Source organism: Fulmarus glacialis, unplaced genomic scaffold, assembly GCF_000690835.1.
Source record: "Fulmarus glacialis isolate BGI_N327 unplaced genomic scaffold, ASM69083v1 scaffold27344, whole genome shotgun sequence".
In the NCBI taxonomy this organism is placed as follows: domain Eukaryota; kingdom Metazoa; phylum Chordata; class Aves; order Procellariiformes; family Procellariidae; genus Fulmarus; species Fulmarus glacialis.
Genome location: NW_009206623.1, coordinates 38,344 through 56,194, shown reverse-complemented (window position 1 = coordinate 56,194; position 17,851 = coordinate 38,344). Strand labels below are relative to the sequence as shown.

Below are 17,851 nucleotides of genomic sequence, written 5' to 3'. Positions count from 1 at the left end.
ATTGGGGTTTCTTGTAGCAAGAAAACGTCTGTAGTGTTTTGGTTATGATGTCTTGATGCATACCTCTCTTTTCTTGGGAGACTCCTCTTCCTGATTCACGATTTACAGCACAGAGGAGCGGAGATCAAAACCCTTATCCCCACCCAGCCCTGCCAGTGGGATTGCTTCACTCAGTTACCAGTCCAACCGCTGCAGTTTATTTGCAGTGCATAAGAAAGAGTTAACATTGCACTACCACAGTTTTAGCTCAGAAAATGCCTGATATCTCTTAAAACTTAATAAAGATTTGTAGTTGAGATACATACATGAGATGAGCCTAAGCATCCTGAACGACAACCACGCTTGTGCTTCAACCTCCAGCATTACATCGATGCTGCAGAAGGTCTGACAACTGTATCACTGAGCAGCACCACAGCAGGGCTGGCAGCGCTGATCTGCCCGGCACCACTTCCAGGAATGCTCAGCACTCCTGAAAAATCTCCCTCTTACCCCCGAGTACGATCGGACAACCCGACAGACGGACAGCCCTTCCAGCGTGCAGCAGTGCAGGGAGAAGTGGCAGGGAGCAGGCAGGACCGCAGGAGCTGCAGCACCGCTGCGTGGTGACGGGTCCCTCTGCAAGTTAAGCACAAGGACGCAAGCTTGCTCTTTTTAAATGCACTATTTAAGACCGGTGCATCACTTTGTGTTGCACCAAGGAAAGATGTTTCCACACCGTTTAGAGGCTTTTCTCTGCTCCCTTCCCTCCCCCCTAGCTCTAGTTCCTCTGGGTGCAAACAGCCCTAGCTCCCCATTTTTAAAGCCCCTGCTCTACCGCACCAGAGTGCACAGCAGTGACACTGGGATGCTTCTTCATAACTCTATGCCTGACTTGAAAACACAGTCAGTTTTGCTTAAGGCCTCGAGTAAAAAAAAAAATTTCTTGGGGAAAAAAATTGTGAAATTTCCTAATAAATTTCTCTTTTGATCTTTACAAACTTCTTCCATTCCTGACATGTAAATTAGAGAAATATAGGATCACTCCTTACAAAAGATCTGTGACATTAATCAGTTTGTCTCTAGGGAACTCATGCATCATTGTTTGTGCATCCCAGAAGTACTAAATTCAACCACGATCACAGTCAGTGCAGGTAGATTCACGTTATAACAACATAGCTGTAGCCACAGGAGTGTTTTAAGAAATCTGTGCTATGGATTACATCTTGAAAATTCAGGAGTCCTTATCTAGTACCCCAAATGGTTACTGCCTGAATCGCCGGTAAGAGTCAACAGAAAGTTGAATTCGTATATGACCTGTTCTTGACTGTCAACATGGAACAACTTGTAATGAGATATAGAAACATAATCAGGAGGTTATTTTATAAAGCCATATTTCCTATGGTTATATCAAACAAGATTTTATTATCTTACAGTTGTTTCAACATAACAGCCAGGAGAAGAGTGACAGCAAACCAAACTGTGCATGGGATTTGACCACTGGCAGCCAACGTGTGCAAGTGGAGCGCTCGGGCACCTGCTAACCAAGAGCATCTCTGGACAGTGGCAAAAATAGGTGGCAGAATCAGCTTTTCACTGTGACTTACCTGAGGGTCTTTGGTGAATTAACAACACAGTACAGACAGAAATTTTGGCTTAAAAGCCATGAATCCAGCTATCAAAGGACTTGGTCTGCTTCCTGGAGTAGTCTCACTGGACGAGGACTGTGTCAGCCCCGAAACCCAATGACTGCAAGGCCCAGGGTCACGGCACCGAGATGTGTTTCATCACCCAACCTCCATTTCCTTTTAAACACCTAAATAGTTTCTATGACATGTCTGCAAACTGAAGACAAACTGATCTCTCAAGAAAAGTTTATCAGTGGTTTTCAGCCTGTAAACTGTGGACTCCCCAGGGCTCGAGCTTAATTTTAAAAGTCTGAGAAAAATAACAAGAAAAGCTAGTTAAATGTCAGCAGCCTTAAACCTGCTATCTGGGGCCTGCACCTCTGTTGGAAGATATGCGAGCATTAGCAAGTCAGAAAAAGTCTGAAAATCACTGAGCCAGGATATTAAGAGATCAGCCTTACTCCCTAATTCTCCACCTTATTCCCTAATTCACTTTCAAGATGAGAAAAGACTCCATCTCAAATGATCTCACTGCAGCATCAGCTCCAAGCCAAGCAGATAAATGGCCTTGCAAAAAGCTCTCTCAGTCAGAAATGGTGTGAATTAGGTCAAGGTTGGGATAATGCAGAGATCAGGAAACAGGGCTTCCACGTGAGCCAAAAAGCTAAGTGCTAATAGCCAGGAGAGCAATATATAATGAGCTCTTAAGAAGAACAACACATAACTAACCCATATATTTCCTCACTGGCAGTCAGCTGCATGTTGGTGCTTTAATGAAGTTACAAGGCAGAACACAGGAGTATCTAATCTCCAGAGAACATTATTAGTGAAGACAAACTACATTTCACAATGCTGCCATTATTTTTGCTAGCATCTCATTAATCATTTAATGGTCATTACGCATTATTTGCTTAGCCTGGGCAGAGTACTCAGCTGTGCAAAAATACTCAGATTCAGGTGGTCGCTGCCCCACAGAGCCAACAGAGCTTTAATTTGTCTCTGCTGCCAGTATCCATCAGTGCCTAGTGTTTGGAGGGAGGAAATACTGCCCATGTCCTTCTTCACAGGCAGTTGAAATGGAAGGTGAGCTCTGCTGTGATAAATTGAAGATGCTGAAAGATTTCCAGGCAGTGAAAGGTAAAATCCTCTGTCAGCTTTACAGAGAAAGGCGGCAATGATGCTGCTCTGCTGTCCTCAGATACCAGTGGGAGACTGGTCCCCAAACTGTCTGAAAAAGGTAATAGAAAATAAAGCTCAGTTGCAACCTGCTGGTCAATTATAGACGGGCTCTCAGGGGTGTCTACCTGTGTGCCCAAGGGTTAGCCCAGGGCCCACCTGAACCACAGAGGAACAAGATATTGGTCTGCAGGCACTGTTGCTGGTAAAGGTGATTTATGGTGTTAATGGCCTTCACCTAAACACAGGATGACATATTTCCTCTAAGTCTTGAAAAAGCATTAACCCTTGTCCTCTGAATAAACACGGCCAGGTTTTCCAATGCACCAGCCAAGAGGTGCCAAAAGCAGAGATCGGACCACAGTCCTCCCGTGGTCACCTGGGAGAACATAGCTGCTCTCACACCACAGAGACGCAGCGTTTCACCAGTGACTTACTCATCCTCCCAGCACCCGGTGTGGGGGTGCATGGGGATCCACACTTAACCCCAAAAAGGGAAACTGAGGCGAGGAACACACGTTGCTCGGTACCTGCTCCTTGTGGCCATACAGTGCTCATTTTAAGTAAACACCGTGTGGAGGTGGCACCCGTGTGGCAATTAATGAGACAAGAAATTAGGAGGGAAGAGACATTCAGAGCAAAATTAATTTCATAGCTGTCTCCTGCAGTCTGGGAATGTGCTGGGCCAGTTCTGCATCCCAGTTTGTCTCTGGGTAACTCCATCGCCGACAACAGAGGCACAAAAAGGAGCGGGGCGATAACTCAACCCCCTGCGGTGCTGGTGGGGGGACCCCGACTGCAGCCCCCACTCGGAGCAGGACGGTCACCTCTGTCCCTCCAGGCGGGTGTCAGAGTTGCTGTGCCTTTGCAGATCAATTGTACAACCCACATTTTTAACAGGGGAAAAGTTGTTCTTTTTTGTGTGCCCTTACATCATCTCAGGAGCAGCTGACCAACCCATGTAACAGTTTTCTAAAAATATTTTGCCTGGGGCAGACATTCAGGACAGAAAAAAATTCAGTCCAGGTAATTAAATAATTTGTCAAAGTTGTAAACAGCTCCTAATGAGGTAACCCATCATCTCCCACACCACAGGCCAGGAGCGCTGCCACCAGAGCCCTGGGGGCCCTTCCCCGCTGCCAGGACAAGTGCTCCTGGCAATGGCCTGTTTCCAGCAGAGCAAGCTTCAGGACGGGTGAAATGTCTGCTCCTGGATACCGGCTTTCCTGGGGGAAAGAGGGTCCAGTCCCGGCACAGAAAAGGGAAACCAAAGTGTGACAAACCAACTCATATCCCCAGCACTTCACTCATTGCTGGGGTTTGGGGGAGGCCAGGGAGCAAGCAGGGTTACTGGCACAGCCACTGCCTCTGTCCTTCGGGGACCGACCCAACGGTGAGCGTGGAGCTGGTGGCACAGACTGAGGGCGCAGCCCCAGATACACTGGACCTGCGCTGCTGGCTCTCTGCTCCCCACCTAAATATATGTATAAGGGCTTGCTCTGGATATGCACACACCCTGAAGGCATGCATGCTGTGTGCACAGCACCGGTGCTGCTCCAGCATCGCAGGCTCATGCACAAAACTGACCATACCATCCGTTCTGCTGAATTTGTCCTATTTTAAATTACCAACTCAAGTTTTGGTGATGAAATTATCCTTTTCCCCAAAGCAAGAGGGACTGATGGCTGTGCTGCACCAAAAGGGCTCTCACCTATAGGGTGAGGGTTTCCCACACCTGTACCCACCACCCTCTCCATCACCTGAGGCAAAAACCTTACAGTTGGTATTTTACTCCTATAAAGGAGCGGGGAAGGGTGTCCACTTCCCTCTCCCCGTGTTCTGCAGTGCTGAGGCAAAAGCAAAGGATTGTCCAACGTGGACATCCAAAAGATGCACTGAGGAACAACAGCTTCCAGCACGGTTTTGGAGTTTTGCTGCCAAGGAGCAGCTGCCTTCCTCTGAGGACGGTGCCCCTGTCCAACAGCCCGGAGAGCCGCAGGCAGCCTCGCAGCAGGCTCAGAAAGGTGACCACACCGCTGGGGACATGGGGCAGGTTATGAGAGAGAGATTATTTTAGTCCTTGTTTCCTCTTTGTTTCACCCTAAGAACTGAGTAATCAAATGTGCTTAGTTTTGAGAATCATTTTGAAGATTTGCCCATGTCTAGCAATTTACTTACCTCAAGGGTCCTTTGTCTCTCTCTCCCCTGGAAGCTCCCGATGTCTTTTGCGCAAATTAAGGAATATTCCCTTTCTTCTATGATTCAACAACTCCGTGTCTCAGCTCTGAGTTACTGGTGAGATCCCAGATCACAACAGAGCACAGTAATTACCCTGAGGCATCCTTCACAGACCTCTAACATCCAGGCCAGGCGAGTACATTTGGGAGAAGTAAAATTCCCTTGTAGCTTGTGCTGTCCAGAGGATGCTTCCTACTGTTTTCACATCTTATTTTCCTGAGCTGTGAGGAACTGTTTATCCTTTACTATGTTTTTGCCCAGGAGAGCTGGAAAGGCAAAATGATTTCTCTAAAGTAATTGTTCTACAGAGAGTGCACAACACTTTCTGAACCCGAGTCAGCACATAAATGCAAGCCGTTAAATGAGAAACCTAACGAGCATTAAAGCAGTTGGGAACTGAGACAGGCTGCATCCTGGCTAAAAATCACCTGTGGAGTTCAGCCAGGGATCCTGATGCCCTATAACAGCAAAATGGAGGGGTCCTGATGTCCTATAATGGCAAAATGGAAACATCAGTTGATTAGCAGTGGGTTTTTATTGCTGATGGATGAACACTAACAGTCATTTCCAGTCACAGGTAAAGGAGAACACAAATATTATGGTTGGTGCAATTGTATTTCCATTAGGCAATTGTAATTCCGTTAGGTAAACAGCGAGTTGCTGTTTAGATCGGAGGAGCTGACATTGCGGCCCTGTGAGTCAGCGTGTGTCGCACACCCGCCGTATGTGCCTGTGAGCAACTATAGGTACCCCTCCCCGCTGTTCCCTTTTGGCACCATCCCATCAAGGCAACCAGCCCTGCAACGGGAGCTGGCGTGGGCAGAAACCTCAGTGCGGGCAGCAAGTGTACTTCCCTGGAGATGGTTCCTCTCTTTTTTAACAAAATAGGTAAATGGAACACCCTTTTTTTTCCCCTTTCCTGAACATGTGTGGAAACCTGAGCTGAGAAGAAATCTGTTTTCAGATGAAAGCTGGGGAGAGGACAATGATGTTGAATATGTTAGAAAAAACCTGAGCTTCCATGTGTGGCAATGAGCTGTATTTATCTGTAAAATAAACTTTTGAGAGGAAAAGAGGAATTGCCTTTGGGATATTTAAAATGGACAGAAGATGATAATCCTGCCCCATGGGGCAAATGAGCTCCTCTGATTGCACCATGCCCTCTGACGGGGAGCAAGAAGGAGCCCCAGTGCAAGGGCGTTGGTCATGGATGTAGTATGGTACAAATGTCACAGTACATGTATGATGTGTAGCTGAGAGCAGCCTTTGCCCCAAAGTGCCATTCCAGGCTTTGAAACATATCGATTGTCACAGCCTCCTGACTGAAGGGCTGGTCCTTTCAGCCCATTTTCATAGGGAAACCTGAGCTCGCAGTGACGTGGCGTGCTCGGAGCCAGGCGTGTGTTCCCTGCCTCCCCCCTGCCCCGCTCAGGGCTGGGGACCTGCTTCACCAAAAAGAAACGGGGCGGCAGCAGTAACACAGACGAGCTCATTTGACTCGCCTGATTTCTCCCGGCCGATGAATCGCTCAACAGCCCTCAATCAGCAGAGAGGGCAGCTCACAGAGATCCACCGACGGCTCTCCGTTGAGCGTTAGCATCTCCAGGAGGGAGGGACCCAGCACTACCGGAGGCTGTCGCTGGTTGGCACGTGGGACAGCTCTGAAAATTAAAAACAGGGTGGAAAAAACATCTGCAGGAGGCTGTATTCATCTGCTCACCTAGAAAAGCTACCAGCTGCCCTGGAAGATAAGCATCGGGTGAGAGACAGACCTGTGAAAGCCGTGTGCCAGTGGGGAATCCCCAGCACAGGGTTTTCCCCCTGCCAAGCAGCTCTCTTTCATCCTCATCCTCCTGCCCCGACCAGCTGCAGGCTGAGCTGCCTCCCTGGCCCTGCGGCAGCAGAAGCGCGGGCGAAGGGAGACGGGCTGTGCCGGGCAGCCCAGGGATTTCCCAGGAGGAGCACCCCTGGCCAAAAGAACATGATGGACCGTTTCCGGATGATCTTCCAGTACTTCCAGTCCAACTCAGAGTCTGTAATGAATGGGATCTGTGGGCTGTTAGCCCTGGCTAGCGTAAAGATATATACCTGCTTTGACTTCAGCTGCCCTTGTCTGCCCCGCTACAACATGGCATATGGCTTGGGGATCATGTTTGTACCCCCCGTTGCCCTCTTCCTCTGCAGCCTCATCCTCAACAGACAGTCCCTGGTGATGCTGGAGGAGTGGAGGCGACCACAGGGGCGCAGAAAGAAGGACCTAGCTGTCATCAGGTGGGGTTTGCACCGCGCACCCTTCTTTCACCTCCCTCTTAGCTGTCTCGCCTCCATAGCTTTGATCCTCCTGGTAATTAATTTTCTTCTAAGCTGAGCTCCCAAGACCTTTCCCCATGAGCGTGGAGGGGCAGGGGCATGGTAAATGCATTTACAGTAGCAGAAATGAAGGCAGAGCCTCATCCCATCCCAGCAAAGGAGGGCAGGAGCACCCCGACACCAACGGCTGGATTTATGCTGCCACCCTGGGAAACCGCATTGCTGCCTGCCCTGATGTGAACACGCAGGGTTTCTCCTGGGGCTTACACGTGCAAAAAGATGAGGCATTTCCACTTAAACGTGCAGAAAGGGTGGCATTTCCATCACAGTCATTCTTTATCCATAGCCTTGTGGTTTCCCTCACTTCAGCTGAGTTTTTACTCACGCTGGTGGAAGGGAGAGGAGAACCGCATTCAATCTGCTACATACAAAGTTTTACCGAGTAAACAGGTTGGCACAGAGTGGGGCAAGAAAGGCTGCAGAGAAAAGTGATTTTCCAGGTAGAAACTGAGCTGATGAGAAAAGAAAGAGTGAATGAAGAAGACAAGGAAGAGCTGACAAGGATTTGTGCATGGGAGACATAAGTATATAGTCGAAGCAAGCACATAATGAGAGGACCGTGCACTGCACTGAATGCAGGCAGCACGCAGAGCACTGCCGTGCACTGGCACAGATTTCATTGGGAGGCAGCACCGAGAAAGAGATCCCAGAGCAGAAGAGGCATTAGCTGGAGCAATGCTGCGGACAGTCCTGAGAGTCAGCTCCCTGGCTCTGGGAGGGCTGCTTGGCATAGGGCAGCCTGCATCCATCAAGGCTCTGGATGAGGAGAAAGCTCCCAGCATTTACGCACTCATTTCTCTCTCTCCTGCCCCAGGTACCTGTGTTCCTCCATCATGCAGAGAGCCATGGTTGCCCCTGTCGTCTGGATCATAGTCAGCCTCCTGGATGGCAAATGCCTGATCTGCGCTTTCAGCGGCTCTGTGGATCCTGAGAATTTTGTGGGCTTTGCCAACGCCAGCCCGGTGCAGGTGCAGCAGCTGCTGGCCAAAGTGCCCTGCAAGGACGATGAGCTCATGAGGAACAACACGTCTCGCAAGGCAGTGTCCAGGTACCTGCGCTGCTGGTCCCAGGTAGGTCACTGCTGGCAGAGCCCCCCATGTCGGTGAGGTGCCTGGGGCACGCGTCATCTGCTCCTGCTCTTCCTTGATTTGTCATAGTCACCACGGTCAGGCTGGGAGCAAGACTGCTCTTTGCTTCTTTATACCCCCAAATGTTGCCACCCTCAGTGATAATCTCCAGAGTCACTCAGGTAGGGAAAAGGAAGGAAATAAAGGATGGTTTAATTAACAGAACTTTGTTTCTAGAAGAACCAGCACCTTCAAAACCCAGATAATAAAAAGCAGGTTGCAAGGAATACAGGTGCCTCCTAAGGCCCTGTCCAGTGTCAGATGACCTTTCTAACTGCTAACCTCACAGATAGGACCTGCTGTTTTAAGGACAGTGCAAGCTGAGACAGACCAAAGCAGCTTGCTCAAGAACAATAGGACATGATGGGGAGTGGAGCCCTGGCCAGCCCCTGCTCTTGGTACAGGAGTGCCAGGTCAGGGATGAGGACCAGTGGGAGGGCATTGAAAACAAGCCCTTCCTTCTTACCAAAGGGAGCTGCATGTAGTCTGGGCTGTCTTCACCCTGCTGCCGGGACTCTTGGGCGCTGGAGCCAGTGTAGGTGGCAGGTGAGGGTCTCACTGGAGATAAGGGAGCACCAAAGGAGAGCACTGAAGTCCCCTTCACCTGGGGCGCGCCCATGCTCAAAGCAAATGCCTGGCTGCTCCAGGCTAACTTTGCAGTTATCCTACTGAACTATTGATGTACAGGTAAATGTCCTGTATTCACTGGGAGGAGATTACACTGACCCTCTGAGTGCAGTTTGGGGGTGCTGGACTTCAGGGACAGATCAAGGATGGGTGTCCAGATATGCCACATCTCCTCTCCAGCCACACAAATTCCCTGTCTCGGCGATACAGGCAAACAGCTCGTGCCTGTCCTTGTGCCTGTCTTGCTCCTGTTCTACTGCTTATTTCTTATCACCCAGGCACTCGGCTGGAGCATTTTGTTGATCCTTATCGTAGCAGCTTTCCTCGCCCGCTGGCTCAGACCTTGCTTCAACCAGGCCACCCTCCTGCAGGCACGTCACTGGAGCAACTACATTGACATCGAGCAAAAGATTTTTGAGGAAACCTGCTGTGAGCACAGCCGGCTCTTTGCTCACAAATGCATCCTCCACTTCTTCGAAAGCATGCGGCAAGAGATCAAACTGCACAGCTTCAGCTTGCCTAGGGAGGGAGAGGGGGCTGAAGGAGAGGATGATCTTCTCCAGGGCATCACAGGTCAGGACCAGGTGAATAAACTTCTGAAAATGTGGTACTATGAGAAACCTCCCCTGGATGTCAGCCAGGCAACCCAGCGGCATCCCCTGGGGCGAAAGAGAGCCCTTCTGCCCTGGGAAGACAGCCCCGGTACCAGGTCCAAATTCCCCCAGCACACTGATGTGTAAAGGGGGTTTTGTCCTGCAGACACTGAAGGGGCACTGCCATACCTCTGCACAAAGTGCGTAGGTGACAGTGGTGCTCACTTCTTCCTCCAAAACCCCAACCCCAAAGGCTCCGCTCCAGGGCATGCCTAACAAAACCTCCAAAATAAACTAGCTCTGAACATCCAACGGTCCCCTACTCAGTCACTGTTAATGACATTGCTCAGCCAAGGGCTCTGCGTAGCACTTTTGTCATATTAAAGAGTTTGCAGCTCCTTACAGCTGTGATAAAACCCTTCTGGCTTGAGGAAGGATTTAACCAAGGCAGCAACATCTGGCTGCGCATGCAAACCCACTGGAGCAGCAGCTTCACAGAGGTGTGAGGAGCTCCTGCCCGTTTCAGTGAAACCTGGTTCAGAGACTTAGCAGTGCTGACACTGAAATGATTTAATTGGCAACTCTTTTAGTACCACACCAACATGTTTACTCAAAAAGGCAAAACCGCCTCCTACCTCTTCCCATCTGCTGAGAGCTCTGGCTGCCCCCAGCCCAGCTGCCAAACTGTTCAGCCTCCCTCTAACAACCAGTCAATACTTCCATGCATTTTCAAAACAAAATATGGCAACACACTGAAATTCACGGAGCAGCACAAATTTAAATGAAGATACCACTGGATAAGTGGCCCTGGATAGAGTTCGATTTGCAGAAGGAAAAGGAGATGGAGGCTTTGCTTAACATATCCAGAGCCACAGAACTGTGCTGGGGTTCAGGTGGCTGCTCTAAGCGCTGGCATTGGGCCATGGAAAGGACACTCTGACCCTGCCTGAGAAGTCTGAACACAGATTTTAAACACTCCCCTGCTAGATTTTAGTACAAACTGATCTATCCAGAGGATCGTCCTTGCATCACCTAGTTGGGCATTTCCATCCTTAGTTTCAAAACTGTTTGAATGTAACCTTATCTCTGAGCCCTTAATGCTAATTACTTTCTCACCTGCCTTTTTCCAGCCCCTGTTGTAGATGGTGCCAACCATGGTGCCAGTTTGACTGATATTTCTGTCCAGCATTGCTGCTTGGATGCATTAAACTCTTTACTGCAAACTAACGCAGTACAGACATATATATTCCTCCAGGCTGAGGCTCGCACCGATGCCCACTTTGTCCCTGGGAGTGAGGGGTGCAAAGTGGAGGGGCTGAGAGGAGCGGGGGTGAAAAAGAAACATCTCCTTGGCCAAGCATGGGTAGACAGGGCAAGCAGGAAAGAAGAGGGTGGGAAAGGGGCAAAGAAACCTGCCACCACCTTGTGACTAAATCCAAAACAAGGGGTCAAACCGAAAACACATATTAATCCCCCCAAATTAACTTGTCGAGCTGCTGTCACCTCCTCCCCAGGATGTTTGTGTGCACGGGGTCAGGGAGGGAGGAGATGCTTGGCAAAACACAGGGAGGCCAAATAACTCCATGGCCCAGCCGTGGGCAGCTGCACCCCTCTGCCAGCTGAGGCCCAGCCAGGAGCTGCGGGGTGCAGAGGGATGAGCTGCAGAGCTTTTCTTATTTGCGTAGCAAAATCAGCTCTGGCTGAATCCCTGAGCTCCCCTGGACGTGCTCAGAGAGGGCACAAAGCCAACGTGCTGGTTGGGACCGTGCGGTCTTCCCACCAGGAGCTCTTTAGGTCCAGGGAGCTTCTGAGCTCTCTTTTGAAATCAGCATTGCACTTCGAATTTCATGTCTGGTTTATTTTTATCAGACATGCCATCACAAATCTCAGGCTGAGACTCAGTTCGGACTCACCACCCCACGCTAGTCAAATGGGCTGTTTTCCTAACCAGCTCAGAGCAGAGGTCCGCAGCTCCTCTTTGCATGCTGCTTTCCGTGTTCTCGGGTTTTAAGTCATCCCAGAGTGGCCACAAAATACGAAATGCAAAAAAGGGGAAGAGGAAGAGCTTTGTTGTCTGTATCGGGAGGGAGGAAACTGAGGGTTTAAGGGTGCTACCATAGATTTTTTTAGGTCTACAAAGGCTCACACGCTGCTGGGAGGGTCAGTCTGGTCATGGGGTAGCTCCAGCTGGACGGGGCCATGGGTGTTCATCCCTCCCAGCCCTCCCCGAGTCCCACGCTGTGTGCCCCTTTGAAGCCAGAGAAGTCTTCTCCATTGTGGAAAATGGTATCTGGCACCCCATGACAGGCCAAGAGGCAACAGGCACAAACCCAAAAAGCAGGAAATTCCATTTAAACAGAAGAAAACACTTACTTACTTTGAGGGTGATGGAACAGGCTGCCCAGAGAGATTGTGGCACCTCCATCCATGGAGATATTCACAACTCTATCAGATGTGTCCCTGAGCATGCTTTGAGCGGGGGGGGTGCACCAGACAATCTCCAGAGGTCCCTTCCCACCAGCTCTGCTAGGACTGTGTACCCTCCTGTGGAAGTGGGAGCAGAGAGGGTTGTTCACAAACTTTAGCAGCTCTCTGTCTCTCAGGGCTGGTCTGATGCTTGACCTACAGACATGTCTGATGTGCTCAGGGATCCTCACCTGCCAAGAGCCCGTGAAACAGCAGGGCTGACTGCACAGGCAGCTTCCCCAATCCCTTCACAAACTCTCCTGATGGGAATTGTGACTGTTTTCATGTGCCTCCTCTCTATATCCTACATTGACTGGGACACGCAAAGCCCTCCCCAAGTCCCTGGCTTGGTGTCTGTCCAGGTGCAGGACCCCATGCTGGGAGGGACTTAGGCATGTACCATCTCTCCCAGGACGTGGTTGCCAAAGCACAAGCAGGTTGGGATCGTGGGAGGAAGCACCAGCTCTGCCTTCTCTTGCAAATCGGTTGGAGTGAACTTCCTGTTGGCAAGCTCACGAAAACAAGGTCCTCCCTAACAAGGCAACACGGAAAGAAAGACCCAGGCATTGGCTTCTAAGGGCTCTGTTTTGAATCCCACTGACTTATTGTTGGCTTCAGTGAGAACTGCCAGTGCTGTACACCAAGCAGGCTCAGACCCCTCATTCATGCTTAATGAAAAGCAGAGTTTTCCTGGAGATCAAAAAGCTCTCTGCTTTTTACGAGGTTGATTCATGAAAGCTTTGATGTGAACTGCCCTTCAAAAAGCCACTTGCCAGGTGAACAAGGAAGCCAGCTTGAGCTCTTAGCTAGCAATACAATAAGCCTCATCTGTATTCATGCAGCCAAATCTCTTCCCATTTGATGAGATCATGCAATTAACCTCTCCACAGTAGGCAGAGCTAAGGCTGCCCACGTACTACCCACGTGCTTTGTGCTCAGCTCTGTGGTGGCATCTCAGGGTGAACTTGGCATTATCAACTGAGCCTGAGGGCTGGTCTGGGGTGAGATGTCAGAAACTGCAGCACTGACTAATGGTCAAAACACCTGGTTTGGCTTCCTACCTCTGTACTGAAGCACTGCAAAGCCTTGGGGAAAAGTATCTCCCGCATGCCACCCACCTATGTACAGCTTGCCTTGGTGACATGTCTCACAGCCACCAATACAGCTGCGCTGATGCCCAGTCAGATGTATCGTGATACTCATGTCAACAGCACAGGTGGTGCCTGGACCGGAGGGACTGAACGCCTTGCAGGTAGTCAATACTGCAACCATCTGTTTTATGGCCACTTGTAGTCCCAGTATTCCCCCACCTTTTGTCCAGCTTGAGGGAGCAACCTAGTGCGTCAAAGCTGCTTTGTGAGCTGGGAATAGAGATGCAGGAGAGCACCAACAACACAATCCCTTTCTTTTAGGTTTGTGCTGTAGGAGCTAAGCCTGGCCCAACCGTAGCTATCACATCTCATTAGTGTTTGTCTCAGTTCTGGCAAGCTGGGGGGGAGTCTGTCTGGTTGGCTCTGTGCTGGCAAATGTGCACAGGATCTCTGCATCGGAAAGCCCCCGGGTCTGCAGAGCTGACAGCAATGAGCTGAACTGAGCCGTGCCCTTGTGAAAGAGGAGAAGGATGGAAGTGATGGAGAAGCTTTGCACCCCAGTATCAACACATGGGACACGTCCACCACAGACCTGAGCTGGCTCTGCCCGGGCTGCTCCTGGTGTGCGAAGAGAAGGGAGGGCAATGGAGGTATTCAGGTCCGCTTGGGTCCAGATCAGCTGATGTTGCTACTGAATTAATAAGTCCAGGTAAAGCGGCACGGCTAAACTGTCAGCAATCCTGTGCTGTACAGACCAGCCCAGCACCCCGCTAGCTCAGTCCTCCCTGCACCACGCACTGGTTGCATGGGAAACGTGCCCTTAGACACTTTAGCCTCAGGTCAAGGCATATGGCCAAATCCCAGCCCCAGCCCCTCCTGCTAATCGGATGCACATTGCTGGCTCAGGTAGTCCTTGCTCTGCCCTTCCCAGCAGGATTCGAGTGATCTTCAGAGGAGCAGCTCCACTGCACCCTCAGCCCCCGGGGCTGCTGGTACCCGCTGGCCTGATGGGCAGGAAGGGTTCTGCACAGTCCGTGCCTGCAGGTGGCCTGGTACTGCTGGGAAACACGGTCCCTCGGGGGACAGTGGCTGCCCGTGGGCCCGAGAGGTCACTGGCAGGATTTACACATCCTTCTTGCATTCCCAATTCCTGCACATCTCAAATTTATCAAGGGGCTGGGGATTGTACCTACAAGAGGCGGCTGCAAGAAAATCGTTCAGCCTCCATCGCTGCCATTCAGAGCAAAGTGCACTCAAGCCCTTCAGAAATGCTCACTGAAGGTGGGTGAAAAGAAGAAATCTCAGGGGGAAACCTGAATCTCAGAGCTCTGCTGGGCAGGGAGCATGTCCTGAGAAAGCAGAGGCACCCAGGGCTTTCCCGCCTGCGGAGCCGGGTGCATCCTCTGCACCCCTGTCCCTGCAGCCCTCTCTCCTTTCTCTGCCTTTTTTTCTCCAGCCCTAAAGCCAGGAAAAGCTCTGTGTGCCTCTGGATGTCACCAGACTATGTGAGCCAGGGTTTGAAGGATATTTTAGCAAGCCCTGAGGGCACAGGGCTGTGAAAACCAGGGAGCTACAAGTGTCATCTTGTAAGTCTGGCTGAAACGTGGACATTTGTATGACGGAGGGGAGCGAATAACAGGCTCCGGCAGTACAGATACAACATCCCAGAGCACCAAGAGCTTTACCCTTCCTTCCTCTGCCTTTCCTTTTATCTTCCCTTCCCTCTGCAGAATAAAACAGAGAAAAGGCATTTCCCAGTGAAGCAGAAGCAGGTACAGACCAGGGCAGACCTGTGAGGCGCTTGCATTAGATGCTGCTGGGGCAATGCGGACATGGAGGGAGGGGGAAAGCTCTGCTGCCCTGCTTTTCCTTGTGTGCTGGCACCACAGAGGTGGGGCGTCCTGAGCACCCACCTCCTGCATTTGCAAACAGGTTCACAGAGGCCGACCAGCCAACTCCCCTTTCTGCCCAGGGCACAGATTGCTCTGGGGAGGGCACAGCCATGGTAACACCTGCACCCTCCAGCCAAGGGGACCAGTGACCGGGAGACTGCAGAAATGGGGACGTGGAGAAGAATGAAGCCAGGTTTAGCAAACCAGAAACAACCCAGGTCCCACAGACCCAAAGAAGAGCAGGAGGAAGCAAACTCTGAACTTTTGCAAGCAGGAAAATCAGCAGAAAAAAACTGTTTTAATTTTCTGCTTTAAATATTGGGGCTGTAAGAGTACATAAATGAATCAGTGAACTGCACAGAGTCTTGCTGATGCCTATCTTTGAAGAGGGGGGTTGAAAGAATGAAGTAACCCGAGGCCACAGCTTGGACCCCGGTGAGGGGAGGAATCACATCAAGGGAAGATGGACAAGTTTCGGATGATCTTCCAGTTCCTCCAGTCCAACCAGGAGTCCTTCATGAATGGCATCTGCGGGATCATGGCCCTCGCCAGTGCCCAGATGTACTCAGCCTTTGATTTCAACTGCCCCTGCCTGCCGCGCTACAACCAGGCCTACGGGCTAGGCATCCTCCTGGTGCCCCCCTTCATCTTGTTCCTGCTGGGCTTCGTGCTGAACAACAACATCTCCATGCTGGCGGAGGAGTGGAGGCGACCCCAGGGCCAGCGAGGGAAAGACCAGGCCGTCCTGCGCTACATGTTCTGCTCCATGGCCCAGCGGGCCATGATCGCCCCGGCGGTCTGGGTCTCGGTGACGCTGCTGGATGGCAAGTGCATCACCTGCGCCTTCTGCACCTCGGTGCCCGTAGAGACCCTGGGCAACGCCAGCCACCCCAGCCTCTCCCAAGGGGACATGAAGCGGGTCCTCGCCCGCATCCCCTGCAAGGAGATCTACGATGGACAGGAGCTCATCGCCAATGAAGTGGCCATCAGGTACCTGCGCTGCATCTCGCAGGTAAGAGGCATCATGGCTTTGCCTTCGTGGGTGGTTTAGGGTTAGGCACTGCCAGCCTTAGCTCTTCCCTTGAGGGAATCTCCTTGTTGAAATCAAGCTGCAGAAGAAGAGACTGGTGATTTCGCAGGGGTACAAGGTGTTCAGACTCAGCTCCAGAGAGTTATGCCTCCAGCGTGGTGCAGAGATTGAAGCTGTAGGTCGTCCTGATAATTTGGTTCCCCCTCCTGCCTGGGCAGCCATACTCGGCCAAGCTGTATGCAGAGATTCATTTAGAGCAAGTTCAGAAGGGGCTGACGTGGATGTTACTGCTGGCTGGTGGGCTGTCACCCCCTCTCATAACTCACCAGTTGCCTGTGGTTGCTCTTGCTGCTTATTATAACGGGTGCAAGCGATGGGCTGATAACCATCCATGCCACTTGCCTCTGCTGCTTGCATGGAAACAGCCAGTATGTGTTTATTAACCATCCCAGGGAACCACAAATGAAGAAGTGCCACTAACTGCTTGTCCTGTGCTTAATTCCTCTCAAGCCCTCCGCTTCTGGCCACCTTGGAGACAGGATGGTCTGACCCACTCTGGTCACTCGTGTACTCCTGTTCAAAAGCAGCTCCTCTCCCTGACCTCCTCAGAGCCGACAGGAATTATTATCCCCAGTTTAAGAAGAGGAATGGAGGCACAGAGACTTTTCCAAAGACACAAAGCAGATTTTCCTGGGTAAACCCCAATTCCCAGCTGCCGAGAAGCACTGGGAGCTGCAGAACAAAAGGTGCCACCCAGATACCCCCCTGCCAGGTGCACTTTTGGGGGGCTGCATTTAGAGCGGGGTTCACCCTTGTGAGCTCTGCCTGCACAGCCTGAGCTGAGACCGATGGTGAACAAGACAGACCGGTCCTGGCTCTGCCCTCATCTCACCCTTCCTGTCAGGCCCCATTAACAGGGGAGCCTGTCACTGCTGCTCACCCACAATAGATGTTACTAAACCCAACAGCTCGGGAAAAGGCTTAGACAGCTGCATAAACGCAGGGAGTATCTGGAGCGACGTTAGCTGCAAGTCAGAGGACACAGACTATCCTAGATACAGGTGAGGCACAGCCGTATCACAGGCAGGACCGAGGGCTGGGTGCAGGATTCGGTCTGATGTTATTTATGGTCACTGCCTGCTGATGCCATACACGGCGAGAAGCAGAGAGGTGCTGCCTACAGGAGTGCGTCGAACAAAATTTCAGCGCAGATGCACTGACATGGTACGTAGGGTCTCCTTGTCTGGCATTTGCAATGTAAATGCAGCCAAATGTCAAATAGCCTGAAGTGGAGCCAGGCTCATCCGAAGCCCAGGGGACTTCTGCTGGCTGGTGGGATGTGCTGGGCGCGTGCTCTGCCTGCCTGTGACGGGTCTGGTTCCCCCCTCATCCCTACAGGCTCTGGGCTGGTGCTTTGTGCTGCTGATGACCACGCTGGCTTTCTTGGTCAGATCCCTCCGGCCCTGCTTCACCCAAGCCGCCTTCCTGAAGAGCAGGTACTGGTCCCACTACATCGACATCGAGCGCAAGCTGTTCGACGAGACGTGTGCGGAGCACGCCAGGAGCTTTGCCAAGGTCTGCATCCAGCAGTTCTTTGAGGGCATGAGCACGGACCTGGCAGCCGCTCGCTGCCACCC

The 17,851-nt window shown here is 51.3% G+C and overlaps 2 protein-coding genes across 2 annotated transcripts in view; both read left to right on the top strand.

The window, feature by feature from the left end:
- Positions 1-6,999: 6,999 nt before the first annotated feature.
- Positions 7,000-9,882, top strand: CALHM3 (calcium homeostasis modulator 3). The gene is made up of 3 exons (XM_009575827.1): positions 7,000-7,289; positions 8,203-8,458; positions 9,421-9,882. The coding sequence occupies exons 1-3, from the start codon at positions 7,000-7,002 to the stop codon at positions 9,880-9,882; spliced, it is 1,008 nt and encodes a 335-aa protein (XP_009574122.1).
- A 5,765-nt stretch (positions 9,883-15,647) lies between these two features.
- The window catches only part of CALHM1 (calcium homeostasis modulator 1), a 7,725-nt gene continuing 5,521 nt past the window's right edge, over positions 15,648-17,851 (top strand). The window contains exons 1-2 of the mRNA XM_009575826.1: positions 15,648-16,196; positions 17,613-17,831. Of these exons, the coding sequence (XP_009574121.1) occupies positions 15,648-16,196; positions 17,613-17,831 (768 nt within the window). The remainder of the gene's footprint in view (positions 16,197-17,612; positions 17,832-17,851) is intronic.